Below are 20,522 nucleotides of genomic sequence, written 5' to 3'. Positions count from 1 at the left end.
GCTCTGGCAAGAATTGATAGGGAAAGGAAAGGGCTTGGAATCTAAATACAGGGTTTTCTTCTTTCCTCAAAGATGGGGTTGGACAGATAGGAAAATGCTATTTCATGTATGGCCTGCAGCCAGACATTTGGTTAAACTATTTTGATTTGTACCATGCAATGTATTGGTTTGTGTGCACTTAGTTTTTTTTATGCTAATTTATATTCACTTAAAAAAACAGCACATGATTAAGGGCATGGCTACACTTGTGAGTTTGAGCGATTAAAGCAGCCCAGTGCACTCTAACTCACAACCCATCCACACTGGCGAGCACTCCTGGTAATCCACCTCGGCAAGTGGAATAACGTTTGATGCGCCCCCGCTGGAGCACCGCAGCGCCAGTGTGGATGCCCTGGTCTGTTAATGCGCTCTGATTGGCCTACAGAAGTGTCGCACAATGCCTGTTCTAGCCACTCTGGTCATCAGTTTGAATCTACTGCCCTGCCCTCAGGTGACCAACCGTCAGACCCGCCCTTTAAATTCTCTGGGAATTTTGAAAATCAGCCAGGCGTGGAGTGCTCTCAACACCTCTTTCCAGGTGACCATGCCCCCACGCGCCAAGCGATCCCCAGTATGGAGCAATGGCGAGGTGCTGAACCTCAGTGTTTGGGGAGAGGAAGCTGTCCAGTCCCAGCTGCACTCCAGCCTTAAGAATTACAATACCTTCGGGCAGATACCAAGGGACATGATGGAAAGGGGCCATGACCAGGACATGCTGCAGTGCAGGGTTAAAGTGAAGGAGCTGCGGAATGCCTAGGGCAAAGCCTGCAAGGCAAACAGCTGCTCCAGTGCTGCCCCAGTGACCTGCCATTTTTACAAAGAGTGGGACGCGATACTTGGGGGGGTGACCCCATCTCCACTCTGAGTACCACCATGGACACTTCAGAGCCCAGTCCAACAAGGCAGGAGGAGGAGGAGCAGCAGCAAAGTGGGAGCGAGGGTGCTGAGGAGGAGGAAGACACCCCAGCATCCATAGATGCCAGGAGCTGTTCTCAAGCCAGGAGGAAGGTAGCCAGTCGCAGCAGCCGGTGCTTGGGGAAGGACAAACACCAGAGGAGGTTCCCGGTAAGCAGCTTTTATTTTGAAAAGCAGGCTCCTGGGGCGAGGAGGGTTAGGTCTGCATGCCTGCCTAGATGCGGAATAGGGTGTTGATGTGCTCTCCCACATCGCGGTAATCTGCCTTAGTGATCTCTTCAAAGGTATCAGCCAGAACTTGGGCAATGAACTTGCACAGGTTTCGTGGGAGAGCCACTGTGGTACTTGTCCCAGTCAGGCTAACGTGTCTGCGCCATTGTGCCGTGAGGGGCAGGGGGACCATTGCTGCACACAGGCAAACCGCATATGGGCCAAGGCGGAAGCCGCATTGCAGTAGAAGACCCTCCCTTGCTTCCCAGGTCACCCTCAGCAGTGAGATTTCTTCCAGGACCAACTCCTATGGAAAATGTGGGGACAGTGTTCAGTATAGGGAGCCCCTGCAGCTGTTGGCTCTCCCCCAGGCACAGAAACCCAGAGGACAGTACAGCCAGGAAAGAATCAGTCCCCCTTGACTCTGCTTACTCACCATTTTGGGGCTCCCATGGGTTATGTGCTTTGGGATGGGCAAATTATGCTATTGTGTAGGCTGTGCTTGGCCTCCTTAAGTAAGGGGGAATCATCACTGTCTGGTGTGAACAATGCTGCCTCTGTTAAGTGTTGCATTTTGCCTTTACAGATGCAACCTTGAGATCTCAGCCGTCTGTGGTATCACCGGCCGAGAGGCTGCAAAGAATCAGGAAGAGGCCACGTAGAAGCAAAGAGGACATGCTGCAATGAAAATCAAAAAATTCCAGAAGTGGTAGGAGAGCAAAAGGAGGATCTGCCAGGAGAATGCAGCCATGCAGGCAGAGCACTCCCACCTGGAGCCCTTGTCCCAAAACAACCCACTTTCCCCAACATCCGGGTTCTTATCAGCACCAGCTGCCTCCAACACCTGTAGCTTCACCACCCAGCCCTGAAAACTACGACTCTTACCCACTGCACTCAACCCCCATCACCATGCAGTATAGCCATCCTGAAGTGCAGCACTCATTGCACAGCACTCCAAACAGGAAGGCTGAGTATGATAACAGGACATATGTAAATCTGTGATTGTACCATTCCTCACCCCACCACTTTGCCCCTTCTGTTTCCAAAGCAGTTGCGTTTCTTTTCAATAAATGGATTTTTTTGCTTTGAAAACATTCTTTATTATTTTATAAAGTAAAAGATACCTTAGCCCAGGAAAGCAACAGGCACTGCAAGTCAGTGTATCATACGTAGCAAACACAGATTCCTACTAATATTGGAACCACTGCACTTCACTCCCATGCAGGGCACCAGACATTACTGGTGGCTTTCAGCCTCAAATTGCTCCCTCATGACATCCCTAATCCTTGCAGTCCCGCGCTGGGCCCCTCTAACAGCCCTGCTCTCTGGCTGTTCAAATTCAGCCTCCAGGTGTTGTACCTCTGAGTTCCATGCCTGAGTCAATCTTTCACCCTTCTCTTCACAAATGTTATGGAGGGTACAGCACACGGATATAACCGCAGGGATGCTGTTATCAGTCATTCTGCACTGGCTCAGCCTGTTGAACTGCTCCTTGCTGCTGTCAAGGCTCCTGTGTAGGGTTTCATGAGCCACAGCATTAAAGGGTGTGATCTTCTGGTCTGGGAAAAAGTCCTGGCTTGCAGCTTCCTGAACAGGCCAGTGTTCGATCCACAAGCACCTGGAGAACCATAGAGAAATAGCCCTTCTGATTAACATACTTGGGGGGGGCTGGGGGGGTGGGCAGGAAGGAACATGTGTCCCATCTATCGGTTCTTCTGAGCAGGATGCGATTAATGGCCCTGCAAACTTGCATCAACATGATTCCAACAGAAACTGGTTAGTGACCGATCAGTAGCTGTCTGGCTCCACCATCACAAGCTCATCACAGTCCCATGAAAGTGGCTTTTCTCATCCGAACATTCTGCAGCCACTGCTCGTCATCCCAGACTTGCACGACAATGTGATCCCACCACTCAGTGCTTGTTTCCCGATCCCAAAAGCCCAAAAGACTCATCAGCATATTCCTCACAGTTCGGGCGCAGAGTGCGCAGTACAAAAAACATTGAAAGATGGTGCCAATTGTGGACAGAAGCAGAGGGATTACTGGGATGTGAACCAATGCATCACAGGGCATTGGGACACCACAACACCAGAATGAGAAGAGGTGCTCTGTATCCCAATGCCACTGCGTGTGCTTGCAGCTATCAGCGTGGACAGACTGCAGTGCTTTCCCTACTGCGCTCTATGAAGGCTGGTTTAACTCAAAGGGCTCAACATTTGCAAGTGTAGCCATGCCCCAAGAGAAACATGTGCGTCCAGAGCTATTTTTCTGCAGATATTCTGTGTGTGTCTAGTACCACAGCCCCAGTAAACCAAAAGCAGATTTTGTAATCAAACTGTTGCTTAAAAGGTTACTATGGTAGGGAATGAATTTGTTCTCAATCAAGTGCCTAACACAGGGGTCAGCAACCTTTCAGCAAGGTGTGCCGAGTCTTCATTTACTCACTCTAATTTAAGGTTTCACATGCCAGTAATACATTTTAACGTTTTTAGGTCTCTTTCCAGAAGTCTATAATATATAACTAAACTACTGATGTATGTCAAGTAAATAAGGTTTTTAAAATGTTTAAGAAGCTTCATTTAGAATTAAATTAAAATGCAGAGCCCCCTGGACCAGTGGGTAGGACCTGGGCAGTGTGAGTGCCACTGAAAATCATTAAGCTCTATACAATTCTCTTTCCATTCACTTTTGTTTTAGAAATATGGAGCTCTCTTATTTTGGAGAAATACAAAGATTACAAATATATGTGTTTGTGTAAGAAGCCTCTATATTTCAATGAACAAGTTACAGGTTGCCTTTTAATATCATCACACAAAGTATATCTTCTAAGAAATCATGAGACTGGAGGATGTACATCATTTCTCCCTACAACTAAATGGTTTGCTGAAAGACAGCTGCCTAGAAGTTAAGATAACTTATTAAAAACAAAATCCAAATAGCTATTGTAACTTAATGTTGTGACGTTGCATTCTATATGATTTTATGAAAATATGCTGATGAGTGTGACTATAATGTAACTAAAATATGTTTCATGCAAAAGGTCTCTTGTAAGGTATCATTACCTTACAAGAGGCCTATCATAATCTACTGAGTGTGGTTATCCTATTTGTATAAATGTATCACTCTTGTATCTTGTATCTGAAACTAGAAATATGAAATATAACTCTGAGGGCCTATTGTAATTATGCAAAGTATGGGCCATTAATGGTGGTTTGGAATCTTGATGGCTCCCATTAACCAGGACAATTGTCTGTAGATGTCTCTGTTTACTTGTAAGTCTTCCTGTATACTTGTGTGCTGGCAAGTGGGTAATGAAGTCTTACAGTGATGTGATCATGGCACCTGAGCTGGAATCCATCTTTAACCTGGTGCTTTTCCATTGGGGGGGGGAGACCCAGAGAGACAAAAGATTCCCCCCTTGTGCCAAAGCTATGTAAGTGGTGGAACAGAACAAATGGGGCGGCCATCATGAGAACTCCCTTAGCGACTACCTGAGCTGGAACAAGGGCTGTACTGGGGAAAGGATTGTGCCCAGACTAGGAAGGCATCCAGTCTGTGAAAGAAACTTACTGAAATATCTCTGAGGGTGACGTTTTATCTGTATTCAGTTTTATTACTGTAGTAGTCATAGGCTTGCATGTTTTATTTTATTTCATTTTGCTTGGTAATTCACTTTGTTCTGGAACCACTTAAATCCTACTTTCTGTATTTAATAAAATCACATTTTACTTATTAATTAACCCAGAGTATGTATTAATACTTGGGGGGGAGGGGCAAACAGCTGTGCATACCTCTCTATCAGTGTTATAGAAGGCGAATAATTTATAAGCTTTATACAGGGTAAAACGGATTTATTTGGGGTTTGGACCCCATTGGGAGTTGGGCATCTGAGTGTTAAAAACAGGAACACTTCTTAAGCTGCTTTCAGTTTAAGCCTACAGCTGTTAGGGGATGTGGTTCAGACTTGGGTCTGGGTCTGCAGCAGGCTAGCGGGTCTGGCTCAAACCAGGCAGGGCACTGAAATCCCAAGCTGGGAGGGCAGGGAAAGCAGGGGCAGAAGTAGTCTTGGCACATCAGTTGGCAGTCCCCAGGGGGTTTCTGTGATCCAACCCATCACAAATGTAACTGAACAAACATATTTAGGTTGAGAAAAGTAAGTGATCACTTTCAGCTACACATGATTTTCCTTCTGCTTTTTACTACATTAGCAAACTGGGAAGGCAATGCATGCTCACATATCAGAAAAGCAATATCCTCTAGAGCTTAGCCATTCGTGATCAGAACCACTTACGCCTCACTCTCCTGTGTAAGAGCAGCATCTTCAGAAAGCAAGAACCTGTTCAAACCCAAGAGGCAATAAATTTGCACCTTGGATTAACAATTTGGAAGAGAAATAAGGATACGAAGTACAAAGTACCACACTGAGCAGATGGACTCTGCTGTGAAATCGCATAACAATAAATTTAAGCATCTCAGAGTATATTTATTGTGCAAGGCTATTTATCTTTACGGATTTTGTTCCAAATATAAAACTGAGTAAGTATAGAATATAGTATAGATATGTTGAAATTATTGGGAGTCTTAATTTGTTCTCCAGTGGTCACATTTGGCTATATGTATTACATATGAATCAAGGGATTGTCTGCCTTCATGCTGGACATAAGTATCACATTAACCTCTACTGTATGGTAGTACACTAGTTCTCAAAAAATGCTCCCTAAGGACACAGACAAAATAAACAAACAGATACACTACTGAGAGCTATATGCAATCATGGCTTGATGCTTAGTGCATGGAGCTGTGAAACGTTCATATTGTGAAATTTTTGGAAGTAATCATTTTAATTAGTTCTCTAAGTAATAACTTTAATAAATACCTTTATCTGACAGTCAACATACATTAAAATAAAACGTAAAGGGTATTTTAGAAAAAAAGAGACATCATAAACACCACAAATATTAAACTAAAGGCAGTTTAAAGGTGAGAAAATGGCAAATAATCTCTTTCCCATCAAAACCTCTTACACATGCTAGAAAAGTTTTTATCATTGGTAAAATGACAAACCAAGAAGAAGACAGAAACTCTTATTTGGATGGTGGGATGTGGTGAGAACCAAAGAAGGGTAAAAAAAAATTTCAGGCCCTGTAACTTGTGAAGTTAAAGGAAGTCTGTCAGAGGAAAGGTTTGAGAATGTGTAACAAACCTGTTGCCGCTTGGATACTGTACTACTATGTCATGATCTTCATCAATGCCACAAACTGTGCCAGTGGTGGTTAAGGTCTCAAACATGCCATCAGTCCATCCCCCATGACCATGCTGCAAAGACTGTACAATTTCTAAATCAAGGTCAATGTTTACCAGATCACCAATCTGCAACCCACCAGGATTCCTGTTACCATTTTGCTCACCTGAAATTGAATCAAAGAAACAAGAACACTCAATATCCAAATCAACATCTGTAAGTGTAATAAAGGTAACTTCAAGAAGATAGCTAACACCTGCCAAGTGCACAGTTTTAAAGATGTGCTACTTCGCACATTCCCTTCCCTCTTAAGTCAAGGTCTACTATATATGTTGTGACAAAGTTCCTCCTCTCCTCTAGTAGGTCCTGCGCTTATTGGCGGATTTCCTCCCCTCAGTGGTCTTCCCCTTGGATGAAACCCACAATCTGGATCACCTCCTCCTATGTCTGATTAGGAGTAACGAGGCTTGGGGGGAACCCGGGCCCGCCCTCTACTCCGGGTTCCAGCCCAGGGCCCTGTGAATTGCAGCAGTCTCTATAGTGCTACTTGTAACCACTGCTTGACCGCTACAGCTCCCTGGGCTACTTCCCCATAGCCTCCTTCAAACACCTTTCTTATCCTCACCATAGGATCCTCCTGGTGTCTGATACTGCTTGATTGTATGGTGTTTCCTCAATCCTCCAGTAGTACACCCTCTCAGTTCTTAGTTCCTTGTGTCTCTGGCTCCCAGCTCCTCATACGCCCTTCCTTTCTCTGGCTCCTCCTCCTTGACTGGAGTGAGCTCCCCTTTTTATACCAGGTGCCCTGATTAGCCTGCCCTGATTGGCTGCAGGTGCTCCAATCAATGTAGCTCTCTCCAGTGCCTTCTAGAAAGTTCTTAATTGGCCCCAGGTGCCTTAATTACCCTGGAGCAACTGCCATTTTGGTTCCCATGGTACTAGGGATTTGCTTAGCCTGGGGCTAACATACCTGTTCCTGAGTACTTTCCTGTAGCCATCCGGCCTTGCTCCATCACAATACTAAGGAACTTCTGCACCAAACCTCCCTGGACCTTATCTCTTAACTCACCTACACTTCAAAAACCAAAGACAGCCTGCAACTACTTTTGTAATAAAGTACACCCATATACCACGACACAGCTTAGATACTAGAGTGGTGAGTGTAATGTACAGAATGTATATAGAACCTACCGTATATACTAGTTCATTAGCCCATTTGTTTATAAGCCGACCCCTCAAGATGGTTAGGTAAAAATAGCAAAAACTGAATGACCCTTTCATAAGCCGACCCTATTATTTCAGGAGTTGGCAAACTTTGGCTCCTGGCGGGTCGGGATGTTTTGTTTACTTGGAGCGTCTGCAGGCATGGAGCCCCTCAGGTCCCTGAGGCCGCGGTTCGCAGTTCCCAGCCAATGGGAGTTGCGGGACGTGACACGCCATTTCCCACGGCTCCCATTGGCTGGGAATGGCGAACCGCAGCCACAGGGAGCTGAGGGGCTCCATGTCTGCAGATGCTCTAGGTAAACAAAACAACAATCTATTAGATATTCAATTCAATGATTCCATAGAGTTTAAAATCATCAAATTTTGGTGTAGACCCGTTTATAAGCCGACCCCCGCTCTTGGATGCATCATTTTTTTACCCAAAATATTCGGCTTATGAACAAGTATATACGGTATATAGAATAGCTCACAACCTATATAACAAAATAAGCCACTATGACTAATTATAGATATTTAGTTAGAAATTTGAATGCTGATTACTTCCTGTTTATGATCAAATTTGCAATATTGCATTAAAATTATGTTTAAACCATTCTACAATACTGTGCAGTTATCTTTTGCTATTAAGAGAAAAATGTGAAGACTGAACACATGCAAGCCAGAAACATTAACTAGACAGCCAACTACATATTTGGTATACTGTTTGACATCAAACATCTCTACAGTTAAAACATATCAATTAAGATACCTATTATCATTGCAGCATTTAACCATGATAATGCACAGAAATGCCACCATTCAAATCTCAATTATTTTGTGCATCCCGCTAAGGAACATTGATTTACTTTTGTTTGTTTGAGAACTGAACCCTGACTTGGGACACTAAAATGTTTCTATTTATTTAAACTATCTATTTCTTTCCTTCTCCAACTCACCTAGCACAGGACAGTGGTCCCTGTAGAAAGAGCCTCCTTTGGCATCCTGAACACATTTCAGGTCAGACTAAAGAAAGATATTTAGACAACTTTAGTTTTAACAGAGCGAACTTGCAGGTTGACATAAATCAGTGAAATCAGAACAGAAATACACTGAAATATCGGAGGCTGAAAAGCTCATGCATACAAAAATAAATGGATTACGCCAATTCTGAATGCAAAGAAAATTTCAAATATTTTCCAAAATTGTAACCCATCTATTTCTACTACCTATTTCTTTAAGACAGGCCTGGGCATTGATAGGATTTGATAAATTTTACCCAGTATTATTAAATGCTTTAAATTTAATGCTCAAATTAATGCTTTTAAGGTCTGATAAACTACAGTGACCAAGAGACATCATATTCATAATTGCTATTAGAATTGCAAAGGGAAGCTTTAAACTGTTTCACAATGTTACATTTCTTTAAAAAAAAATCAATACAAGTAGAGGAAGAACACAAAATTAACACGACAGAAATCAGGAATGTCTTAATACCTTACTGGACATGATAGCCTTGCATGTGCAGCATCAGCTTGGGTAAGGATTTGCCAGTGTTACCATTATAAAGCCTATACATTTTTTGTGTAAGATGTTTATGACATTCATTTTAACTTATTATGGAGGAGTAAAACTTGACTTCTAACTTCTGGGCCCTGGGGAATATCAGAAAAAGCAGAATAAAAGGTATTTTGGTTGCTTTCAGAATTCTATGTTTAACTAACATCAGATTTTTTTTATTTAAAAAGTTCTACCGGCTATTTCTCCAAAAGGGCCTGTCCCATAATATGAAAAAAATTAAATGTGAAGAACAGCTACTGTATAAACCCAATTAAAAGTTCTCATAATTTCCCCTTCATTTAGCTTCTGCATTTCCCTAATCCAAATTGCTGCCATCTGGTGTTACTCTTTATGGAACACAATTCCCATCAGGCAAAGGTCATTCTATGTTTGAAGGGATGGGAAGAGAAAACTGATTGGGCAATGCAATTCAGACTATAGTAATGGGGGAGAGAGAACAAAAGAACAGGTGGTGGAAGATATACAAGCCAAACCTGCTTTCATAAAGGCCTTATCTCATTCTCCCACTTCCCCAGGCCTCTTGCAAAGAGAAATGAACTGAAATCCATTCATGCCTCTCCTGATCCTTAAGATAGTGACAAATATAATGCTTACATCCCTTTAAACACACAATACCACCTCCTAGCCACTACTATCTCTAGGCACTAGAAACAGTATGATTTGAATCCTTCTCTCAAATAAATTCTCTGCTTCTTAAAGATATATGCCACTATTTAATAATGATACTATATATACATGCATGAGAACAGATGCCAGTATAAATATATATTCATTTTTAAAACTGTGCACCAAATTTTATACTCCAACAGCTCTTCTGATACAGTACCAGTATAGATGAAGTATATTGTCAGTACAGACTACTTGTACTACACTGAGTCCATAAAAAGACTTGATTTCAAGATTTCATCTACTTTACTAGGATTTTATATGGTAAATACACATAGTAGTCTGTTTCAAACACTTGTGTTCACAGCAAACTACAGTGTGTAACACAGCGGTTCTCAAACTTTTGTACTGGTGACCCCTTTCACATAGCAAGCCTCTGAGTGCGACCCCCTCCCCTTATAAATTAAAATCACTTTTTTATATATTTAACACCATTATAAATGCTGGGGGCAAAGTGGGGTTTGGGTTAGAGGAGGACAGCTCACAACCTCCGTGTCATAACCTTGCGCCCCTTGAGGGATCCCGACCCCCAGTTTGAGAACCCCTGGATATTGGTCAGTATCTTAGAGAATCTGGTATTGTACCTGCAAGAAGCATAGCCAGCTTTCCAATATGTATGGGTTATTCTTGGATAGATAAAAACCTTTAATATATACGTATTCTAAGTAAACAAAATCTCAGATTGTATCAGTTTACAGCAATTCTCTCCATGTTCTGTCAACATAACAAGGGATATACAAGTCAAAACCAACAGAACTATCATCTTTCCTCTTCTTTATATTATGCTTAACCAATGCTTTTCAAAATTCCACTCCTCCTTTTGCTCAAGAATTTTTCCTGATTACCATGATAATAAAAATATTGATACTTCATGCACCAAAGGGCAGTTAGTAGATTTTTTCTTGAGGCAGTAACTTTAACAATTTTGTACCACTGATTTAAAGGACAGCCTATTAAAACTTATTCTATTTTTAACTTAATCCTAAAGGACACACATAACTTGAATGAAGCAGTAACAATGGTCAACCCACCAGTACCTCATTATATTTGTTCATGCCACAGAATCATGCCAAAAATTAGTATCAACACTAAACTTTAGAAATATGGCTATTTAAAAACAAGAAATGAGACTGATCACCCCATGTCAAAAATGACAGCAGAAACATGTGTTCAGAGATAACTGTCAAAAATAATTAGAAACAATAAATGTCTGCTGTATCAGGAAAGATTGAAAATATTGAGACTGTTTAGCAAAAACATGGAGGTACACCAAGTAATGAATGATATGGAGAAGATGTATCAGACACTCCAAGCTACCCTCTTCTCTCTTTACAAGAACAAGGAGCTTTTCAATCAAACTGAAAGACAGCAAATTTAAAATGGGTAAAAGGAAATATATTTACCAGAACGCATAATTAATATCTGAGGCCAAGAGTTTAGCAGATTTCAAAAAAGGATTTACATGGCAAAAGAAGCCAAGAACATTAGATAGGATTAAAACCCTTATGCTTCAGGCCATATGCCAACCGCAAACTGAGTTAAAATGAAAGCATCCCTATGAAAAGTTTCCATAATTGTCCACTGTGTAGTTTCTTGCAATTTCCTCTTCAAGCATCAGGTCTGATCAGTGCCAGGGACAAGATACTGGAGTAGATAGGCCACTGGTCTGATCCATGAGGCAGTTTCCTCTACTGTAGTGTACTACCCTAATTCTGTGTATGAAATTCCCCAGCAATATCCTAGGTGTAATGACAGATTTCTCTTACTTATTCAAAAAATTAACTGTGTGTCAATAAGTTTTGTTTTTAATCCTCTCAGAGAATTTTGATGTACTACTTTAAGGTAACTCACAATGTGTGTGGATGAACAGGCCTCAGATGGCAGTCAGGAAGAGAAAAAGTTGAAAATAATGCCAAAAGGAAAACAAGGGCAATGGATCCTTTCAGTTTCCTTCACCCTCTCAGCACTGTAGCTATTCAAACCTTGCTGGCAAATATCCTCACACAGAGATAACTTACAGAGAACTCTGACATTAATGGATGATAAACCCAAGTTATTTCTTCCAAACTCTCCACAATTGAGGGGACGGTCCTTCGTAATGAAAAGAAAGAAAAGGTAGAGGCTAGAATGAACATTGTAGAAATGCAAACAATTTTTAAAGTTATTAAGCAAAGGAAATTTGGTAGCTGAGTGAATAAGTGAATTCCTAGGGAATAAGATCTACTTTAGAAATGTGTAGGTTTAAGGCACCCAGTAGTGGTAACATATTTGTAACATGTTACTGGCTCGAACTTGTTTTTGGATCCGAACAAAAGGTTTAAAGTCTTTTAGCAACCATGGTCAGTTAACCACATTTCACCTCTGTGATATAAAAGATAGCAGATGGCTGTGTTCCTCTAACCAGCACCGTATTGTTTGAGTGCAGGCCTTCTTCCTCCCAGTTCCATGCAGTAGAGTCCACCACACAGTACTGCCTCAAGTGCTGTTGATGCTTCTCTGAACACATGTCCTTTTAACAGTCAATCACTTCCCTAGGCACCATGAGATAGCTGCCCTAATTGTCCCCAAATTAATATATAAATATGGTGTAGCTGGTAGGTGTGGATGCACAAAGGTGGTTGTGATGGCAGCACTAAACCATATTTCTTGGTATCTTAAGTGATCATGTCCACTTTCTGGTCACAAAATTGTAGCTAAAACTTACGTGGACAGTGCCCGTTTGCTACAGACAATGCTGAAGCTCAGTTCTGTTTCCATCCACAGTTATAACTGATAAACACAAACACTTTGAAACAAATAGTAAGTTACTGAAGAAACTGATTTATAGCAAGCTAAGTTTTAAATGTACAATGTGAAAAATAAACTGTCAATATAGAAAATTAAAGCACATTTGATACAAAAATGACAATGCAGTTTTTTTTAATTGAAGCTTCTTTTTAAAAATGGGTTACTATTCTTTATTAAATGGCTGATCAACCATCTCTGATTTGTACAAAGTAGTATCTATCAAAGAGGCTTTCACGTACTAAACCATTCTATTTATGGTTGGGGTATTAAGAGCTCTAATATCTATTTAGCCGATATTCTAAGAATATTGATAATTCCCCCAATTATAAATATTCCCCTTTGAGAATATGAACCTGTTCAGTCAATTAAGAGGTATAATCAGATTAAAATCGGATGGAGAAGTAACAAATGCTATATTTTGATTTTGTCCTAAATTAAACTACACTTTATCCTATAAGTGCTGATACGGTGCAAAATTTACTATTTTTACAAAAGCTGCTTTGTCATCCTGTTAAATTTAATTCTTGTTGCAGGAATATGACAGAAGGACATTCTAATGTAAGTTAGTATATCTCCCTTCTGCAATATATAACCAAGAAAAAAACCCTAACAGAAATGATGCAATGATAATGCTCATTAATATGTCTCAGCAGTTGACAATAAAGGAAACTTTTCGTTGGTCCACACTAGGGTAAGAACATATAAAAAGGAAACAAAGATATCAACAGAAGTCTCATGACCAAACCTGACCCACTTTTTGTGCTCTTGTTATACTCTAAAAGTTGTGAAATCAAAATGAGAAACCTAGTGCTAAAGTCTGAAGTACAATAGCTCCAAAGTAGGAAAAAAATACTCTAAAACTATCTGAAAATGTTTGGACTGTTCTTCACAGTGAAAATTAAATGACAACTGAAAGACTTGCAGTGCTCTAATCTAGACACGTGGCATTTGCGGAGATTTTCAAAAACCAAACTCTGAGGCATTAAAGAAAAAGTTAGGGCCTTTTAAGGAACTTTAAAATAGTTCTATTTTTTACCAATTATAATTAAAGTAAAACATTAATGCCAGGAGGAAAATTGCATTTGCAAATGTAAATATCTGTTATACTCAGGCAGAAGCTAGCTCTAAAGTTTAAATGATTTGCACTGATGTTTAATAAACTCTCAGATCAGACTTCCTTCCTAATGCATATTCATGATCCATCCAGCTGTATTCACAATGAACTGATTAACAGCATGCAAACGGACAGAAGGATATCACAAAAGGAGAATAAAAGCACAGCGTAAGCTATTCTTACTACCCTCCCCCACCCCCCAAGTATTTTACTCTTTGTGTTGCTTTACTCCTTACCATGCCCTCGAAGCCAACTCTGTAAAGATTTTTAGCGCCATTGTCCCATAAAACATATGCTGCACTGTGTGGGCTTGATGCACTCCAGTCCTGGATTTCAGTTACCTATTGAATTTAAAAATAAAAAAATGGGTTACAAAAGTTTAGCAACATATTTTGAACTTTAAACTTCCTCCACCACTTCTACCTATAGTTAAAAGCATGATACAGCAGGGTTTACTGAAGCTTTTTTTTTTTTTTTTAAACCAGAACTCCAGTTCCCCAATGCCATTTTATCATTTTCTACCAACAACGTTCATACACCTTAATTAATGCTATCCCTAGGAAATAAACATCCAGATTGAGACTTTCATAAGATACATATTTTTCAAGTAAACTAGTTTAAAAATAGTAGAGAAGTACAAAATGAAATTTACTGGTTTACAATGCTTTTACAAGTCCTTACTAGAAAAAAAACTCACTAAAAATACGAAAAATGGCAACAATTTATTCTCAGCACTTGTTTTTGTTTTAAGCTAGTTTAGTTACATCAGGCTGGTAGCCTGCAGGAAGCAGTCTGTATTATATAACCCAATTTTAAGTCTAATCCCAGTCTTTAAATACCAGGACAGAAGGGGAATGAAGATGAAAAGATTGGGTCTCTATTTTTTTCTTTGCATTTCTGAAATACTGATGCCATGTAACAAATGCAACCCTGAAGAGGCATCCATAACACACAAGCATCTTTCTGAATGTACTGTCTTCATTGTCTTTCTCCCAACACTTATCCAAAAGCCTCTCTATTTGCTGTCTCCCTCTTTTCTTAACGTAGACCCCATCCTGAAAATATTTGGTTTTGTGCTTTATTTTAAGCATGAAAATAGTCCCACTGGTTAAAGTTAAGCAAACAAGTGTTTGTAGGAGAAGGACCTAAAGTGTGTGAGCTCTTCAGAGCAGTAATGCCACCTTTGCTTTGTAACATGCCATAGTAATATATGGAGCTATGTGATTAAGTCACTCATCTCCAAATGTGTTACCATGGCTACAACACCCATGATTACTACCACTGAAAAAAATAAATATTTATATTTTTCAGGTTTCATGGGGGGGGAATGGTGAAAATGACTATTCAGTATTTAATTAAATTCCCATTTATTGCTTGTAAGTTCCTCTGTGTAGATCTCTCATATATCAATAAAAGATTTATTGTAAATTGTTTTAATAAATAGGAAAAGGTAATGGAAAAAAACACAAAAATTGTCAGGGAGATATAGTCTCAAGGTGCAGTATCTGAAACTCCTTTTAACTTATTTTTAAAAATTGGATTTCAAGTTTGTTGTTCCCCTTTAGTAATCATCAGATCCTAAAATGGCTAACTCCAGATTTTATATAGATTTTTCATAATACCAGAATACACAGTAACTACGTTTGCACAGCAAAATATTTTATTTAAATTATGTTTAGACCACAAAATAAATTTGATTCAATGCACTAAAACAATAAAAGTTATTCTCATTTTCTAGAATCACTCTTATGTATGTTAAAGAAATTATACTATGCCTTACTTTCTGTTTAAAATCCACATTTATATCAAGTTCTTCTGGGCACATAATTAATTCTCCTGCATGTTTTCTACAGTTTGTTTCCTAGAGTAGAGTGGGCAAACTTTTTGGCCCAAGGGCCACATCTGGGTGGGGAAATTGCATGCAGGGCCATGAATGTAGGGCTGGGGCAGGGGTGCAGGAGGGAGTGTGGGGGGGTGCAGTGTGCAGGAAGGGGCTCAGGGCAAGGGGTTGGGGCAGAGGAGGCGTGCGGGGTGTACAAGGGGGCTCAGGGCAGGGGTTGAGGTGCAGGAGGGGTGCGGCGGGGTTGAGGTGCAGGAGGGGTGTAGCAGGGGGCTCAGGGCAGGGAGTTGGGGTGTGGGATGCAGGCTCCGGCTCGGCACCACTTACCTGGAGCAGCTCTAGGGTGGCAGAGGCGCGCACCGGGGCCAGGGTAAGCAACCTGCCTGCCTGCCCTGGCCCCGTACCACTCCCGGAAGTGGCCGGCACCACGTTCCTGAGGCCCCTGGAGGAAGGAAGGGGGGGCAGAGGGCTCCGTGCGCTGCCCTCGCCTGCGGGTACCCCCCCGCCCCAAAGCTCCCTGCTCCTGGCCAATGGGACCTGTGGGGGGCAGTGACTGCAGGCGAGGGCAGTGCGCATAGCCCTTTGCCCACAGCTCCCTGAGGGGCCGCAGGGACATGGTGCCGACCACTTCCAGGAGCGGCATGGGGCCCATGGAGCCATGGGAGTGGCAATCCCGCAGGCTGTAGTTTGCCCACCCCTGTCCTAGAGTCATGATTTGTCAATTAACAGAACTGCATCTGATTTTATATTAAGTTCTAACATGCTGAAGAGATCTTTATTCCAAAACATCAGGCTAGCACATAAAACTATTTCATGAACAAGTCAGTAATGTAGTACTTCCAACTAAAGAACTTCCAGAATTGTCTAAACTCCAAAAAAGCCCAAATCTAATACAACTGGAAGAGCCCCAAAATAACAGATCATAAAATAGAAACCTGTTAAGTAAGCACTTACATTTTAAAATAACCTGCTGAGCCAGTGATATACAGAACAACTTGGTTTGTCTGATAGCAGTGAAGAGAGAGCAAAATCCCCTGTTGTGAAGGTTGATTGAGTGGGTATGTCTGAGAATGTTAGCTTTTACATGAACTCCTGAATGGTCCTAAAGCTCACCCAAAATATTTTCATGAACATTCCAAAAACAGGGAATTGAGATAATCTGCAAGTCTCATATTTTCAATTTTGATCATTTAAGCTCAAGACTACATTCTGTAAGAGTGGTCCTCAAACTTTTGTACCAGTGACCCCTTTCACACAGGAAGCCTCTGAGTGCAACACCCTCCACCCCCTTATAAATTAAAACACTTTTTTAAATATTTAACACTATTATAAATGCTGGAGATGAAGAAGGTTTGGGATGGAGGCTGTAGCTCGCAAGCCCCCATGTAATAACCTCATGACCCCTTCAGGTGTCACAACCCCCAGTTTGAGAATGCCTGTTCTATAATAACTTACAGCAGTATAAGTGGTACCCATTTTAAAACAAACGCTTTAATGGTAAACAACGTTATGTTTCAGAAGTTTAGAGAGACATAACCTAAGCACTTGTTACCCATAAGTAATGTGTGATGTATTTTCTTATTTAAACCATTTTCGTTTTTACCTTCCCCCTACGTCCATTGCCACCATCTTGATCTTCCCATTGCCAATCAACTCCTCGTACCACCCTGGCACCTGCAAAGATTCCTCTTGCTGTAATTTTCTTTGATTTACGACGAGACTCTAACAGCACCCTGAAGTAAAAAAATCAAATGACAAGTTAATGAAAGCAACACACAAGAGGTCCTGAAATGGAGCATTTAACCAACACTTAACATTACTGAACATTAAAAGATCCTACAAAATAAAAAGAACTAGGAAATGCAGGGTTAAGTGAGTAAGTTCATCTTTATGAGAAAGCTCAGCACATTGTATTGAAAATTCAGCATTCTGAAAAGTCACATGGTGAAAAGCTTCTTTCCATGTCTAAATTTTACTTTTTTGCAATTAATATTTTAAGTAATATTAAGATTATTGGATTTATATCTCCAGGGTTCCTGATAATACATTTTATTGTTTTGGCAATATGATGCTAACACCTACATATGGGTATTATCAGATATTGTTAAGATCTGTAAAGCAGCATTTATAAACAATGTATTTTTGCCCCTGTCAGGGCCCACTCTAAACAAATTTTAAGATCTATGTAAATCTGTATTTTCCCCTAATTCTGTATCCTCTTTTTATTCTGGCAGTTATTGTGACACCCTGGCACTGCCATATTCATCACTGTCATATAATTATGGTATGTTTTGTACAACGTATGCCTTGTGAGGTATCATTCGAAAAGTCTTGATCTGCTGAATGTTAATATCCTGTTGAATTGTATGTGCTATCGTATGTGAAGTTATAAAGTTTTGCTATGTGTGTGTTACTGAAAGATGTTGTGAAGTTGGAAACACCCACAACAAGCCTTTCCAGTACAACAATGAAGCAGCTAGCCAGAGCTAATGGCACATCAACAAAGACAACAGACATGGAAAAGGCTTGTCCTCACCAGGGGATGCTTCAGACAGCCTATGGCTAATGGCTGCCATGACTCATCAAGCATGCATGGGCATGTGACCAGACCACATGATACTGAACTCCATTTTGATACCTGTATTTTTCCACAAACTGGGCTGGGAACTTGGCTTGGAACAAAAGGGGTTCCCACCTTATGGAAGAAACTATAAAAGGAGGAAGTGACATCACCAAGAGGCCTCACTGCCTCTACAACTCAGGCCTGGTCTACACTACGCGTTTAAACCGATTTTAGGAGTGTTAAACCAATTTAACGCCGCACCCGTCCACACTAAGAGGCCCATTATATCGATATAAAGGGCTCTTTAAACCGGTTTCTGTACTCCTCCCCAACGAGAGGAGTAGCGCTAATATCGGTATTACCATATCGGATTAGGGTTAGTGTGGCCGCAAATCGACGGTATTGGCCTCCGGGTGGTATCCCACAGTGCACCACTGTGACCGCTCTGGACAGCAATCTGCACTCGGATGCAGTGGCCAGGTAGACAAGAAAAGCCCCGCGAACTTCTGAATATCATTTCCTGTTTGCCCAGCGTGGAGCTCCGATCAGCACGGGTGGCAATACAGTCCCAAATCCAAAAAGAGCTACAGCATGGACCGTACGGATGTGATCGCTGTATGGGCAGACAAATCTGTTCTATCAGAGCTCTGTTACAGAAGACGAAATTCCAAAGCATTTTTAAAAAATCTCCAGACAGAGGCCACAGCAGGGACTCAGCACACTGCTGCGTGACAAGCGTAACGGAAAGCCAAAGAATCAAATGGACGCTCATGGAGGGAGGGAGGGGGGACTGAGGACTCAAGCTATCCCACAGTTCCCGCAGACTCCGAAAAGCATTTGCATTCTTGGCTGAGCTCCCAATGCCTGTAGGGTCAAACACATTGTCCGGGGTGGTTCAGGGCATAGCTCGTCAATTTACCCCCCACCCCCACCCCCAGACGGAAAAGGGAAAAAAATCGTCTCGACTCTTTTAAATGTCACCCTATGTGTACTGAATGCTGCTGGTAGACGCGATGCTGCGGCAGTGAACTGTAGCATCCTCGCCCCCCCTCCTTGGTGGCTGATGGTACAATATGACTGATATCCATCGTCATCATCAGCCTTGTGGCAGATGGTACAGTACAGAAGGACTGGTATCTGTCCTCATCATCAGCCCATGAGTGCTACTACTTCCCAGTAGATGGTACAGAACGGCTGGTAACCGTCTTCATCATAGCAACAGGGGGATGAGCTCCATCAGCCCCCGCCCTTCATGTGTAAAGAAAAGATTCTGTCCTGTCTGGACTATCATAGCAGCTGGAGGCTGCCTTCCCCTCATTTTATCTCAGTAACAAATCACTGTTTCTTATTCCTGCATTCTTTATTACTTCATCACACAAATGGGGGGACACTGCAACGGTAGCCCAGGAAGGCTGGGGGAGGAGGGAAGCAACAGGTGGGGTTGTTGCAGGGGCACCCCCTGTGAATGGCATGCAGCTCATCATTTCTGCGGGATCTGACACGGAGCAGCTGTGCTCTCTGGTTCTCTGATACGCTGGTTCTCTAGTACACTTGCCCCATACTCTAGGCAGGACTGATTCTATTTTTAGATACCATAAAGGAGGGATTGACTCGGGGAGTCATTCCCATTTTTGTCTTTTGCGCCCCCGGCCGACCTCAGCTGGGGGCACCCATGATAGCAGCAGAGAGTACAGTACAGAAGGACTGGTAACCATCATCTCATTGTCAATTTACAATGGAAGCAGATGGTACAGAACGGCTGATAACCATCTCTGCTATCATGCAAAAGCAAATGAATGCTGCTGTGTAGCGCTGCTGAATCGCCTCTGTCAGCGGCATCTAGTACACATACGGTGACAGTAACAAAAGGCAAAACAGGCTCCATGGTTGCCATGCTATGGCGTCTGCCAGGGCAATCCAGGGAAAAAGGGCGTGAAATGATTGTCTGCCATTGCTTTCCCAGAGGAAGGAGTGACTGACGACATTTACCCAGAACCACCCGCGACAATGATTTTTGCCCCATCAGGCACTGGGATCTCAACCCAGAATTCCAAGGGGCGGGGGAGACTGCGGGAACTATGGGATAGCTACGGAATAGCTACCCACAGTGCAACGCTCCAGAAATCGATGCTAGCCTCGGACCGTGGACGCACACCACCGAATTAATGTGCTTAGTGTGGCCGCGTGCACTCGATTTTATACAATCTGTTTTACTAAACCGGTTTATGTAAAATTGGAATAATCCCGTAGTGTAGACGTACCCTCAATACCTGGAAACACCTGAGAAACAAAGACTGAACTGGGGGAAGTGCTGGCCTCAGGCTAGGAAAGAGGATTCCTGCCTGAGTATAAAACATCTACAAA

General features: G+C 41.9%; 1 protein-coding gene across 6 annotated transcripts in view; it reads right to left on the bottom strand.

Moving 5' to 3' along the window:
- MIB1 (MIB E3 ubiquitin protein ligase 1) overlaps nucleotides 1–20,522 on the bottom strand; it is a 113,599-nt gene that overhangs the window by 81,362 nt on the left and 11,715 nt on the right. For all 6 annotated transcript variants that reach the window (XR_005593591.1, XR_005593592.1, XM_039522264.1 and 3 more), the window contains exons 3-6: nucleotides 17,199–17,328; nucleotides 13,992–14,096; nucleotides 8,567–8,633; nucleotides 6,369–6,573 (exon numbers count right to left, since the gene is read on the bottom strand). Coding sequence is in view for 4 of the 6 variants with exons in the window: in XM_039522264.1 (XP_039378198.1) it covers nucleotides 6,369–6,573; nucleotides 8,567–8,633; nucleotides 13,992–14,096; nucleotides 17,199–17,328 (507 nt within the window). In the remaining 2 variants the exon portion in view is untranslated. The remainder of the gene's footprint in view (nucleotides 1–6,368; nucleotides 6,574–8,566; nucleotides 8,634–13,991; nucleotides 14,097–17,198; nucleotides 17,329–20,522) is intronic.

Source organism: Mauremys reevesii, linkage group 2 (assembly GCF_016161935.1).
Source record: "Mauremys reevesii isolate NIE-2019 linkage group 2, ASM1616193v1, whole genome shotgun sequence".
NCBI classification, from domain to species: Eukaryota; Metazoa; Chordata; order Testudines; family Geoemydidae; genus Mauremys; species Mauremys reevesii.
Note: the sequence above shows the minus strand (reverse complement) of the source record. Positions and strands in the feature narration are given on the sequence as shown.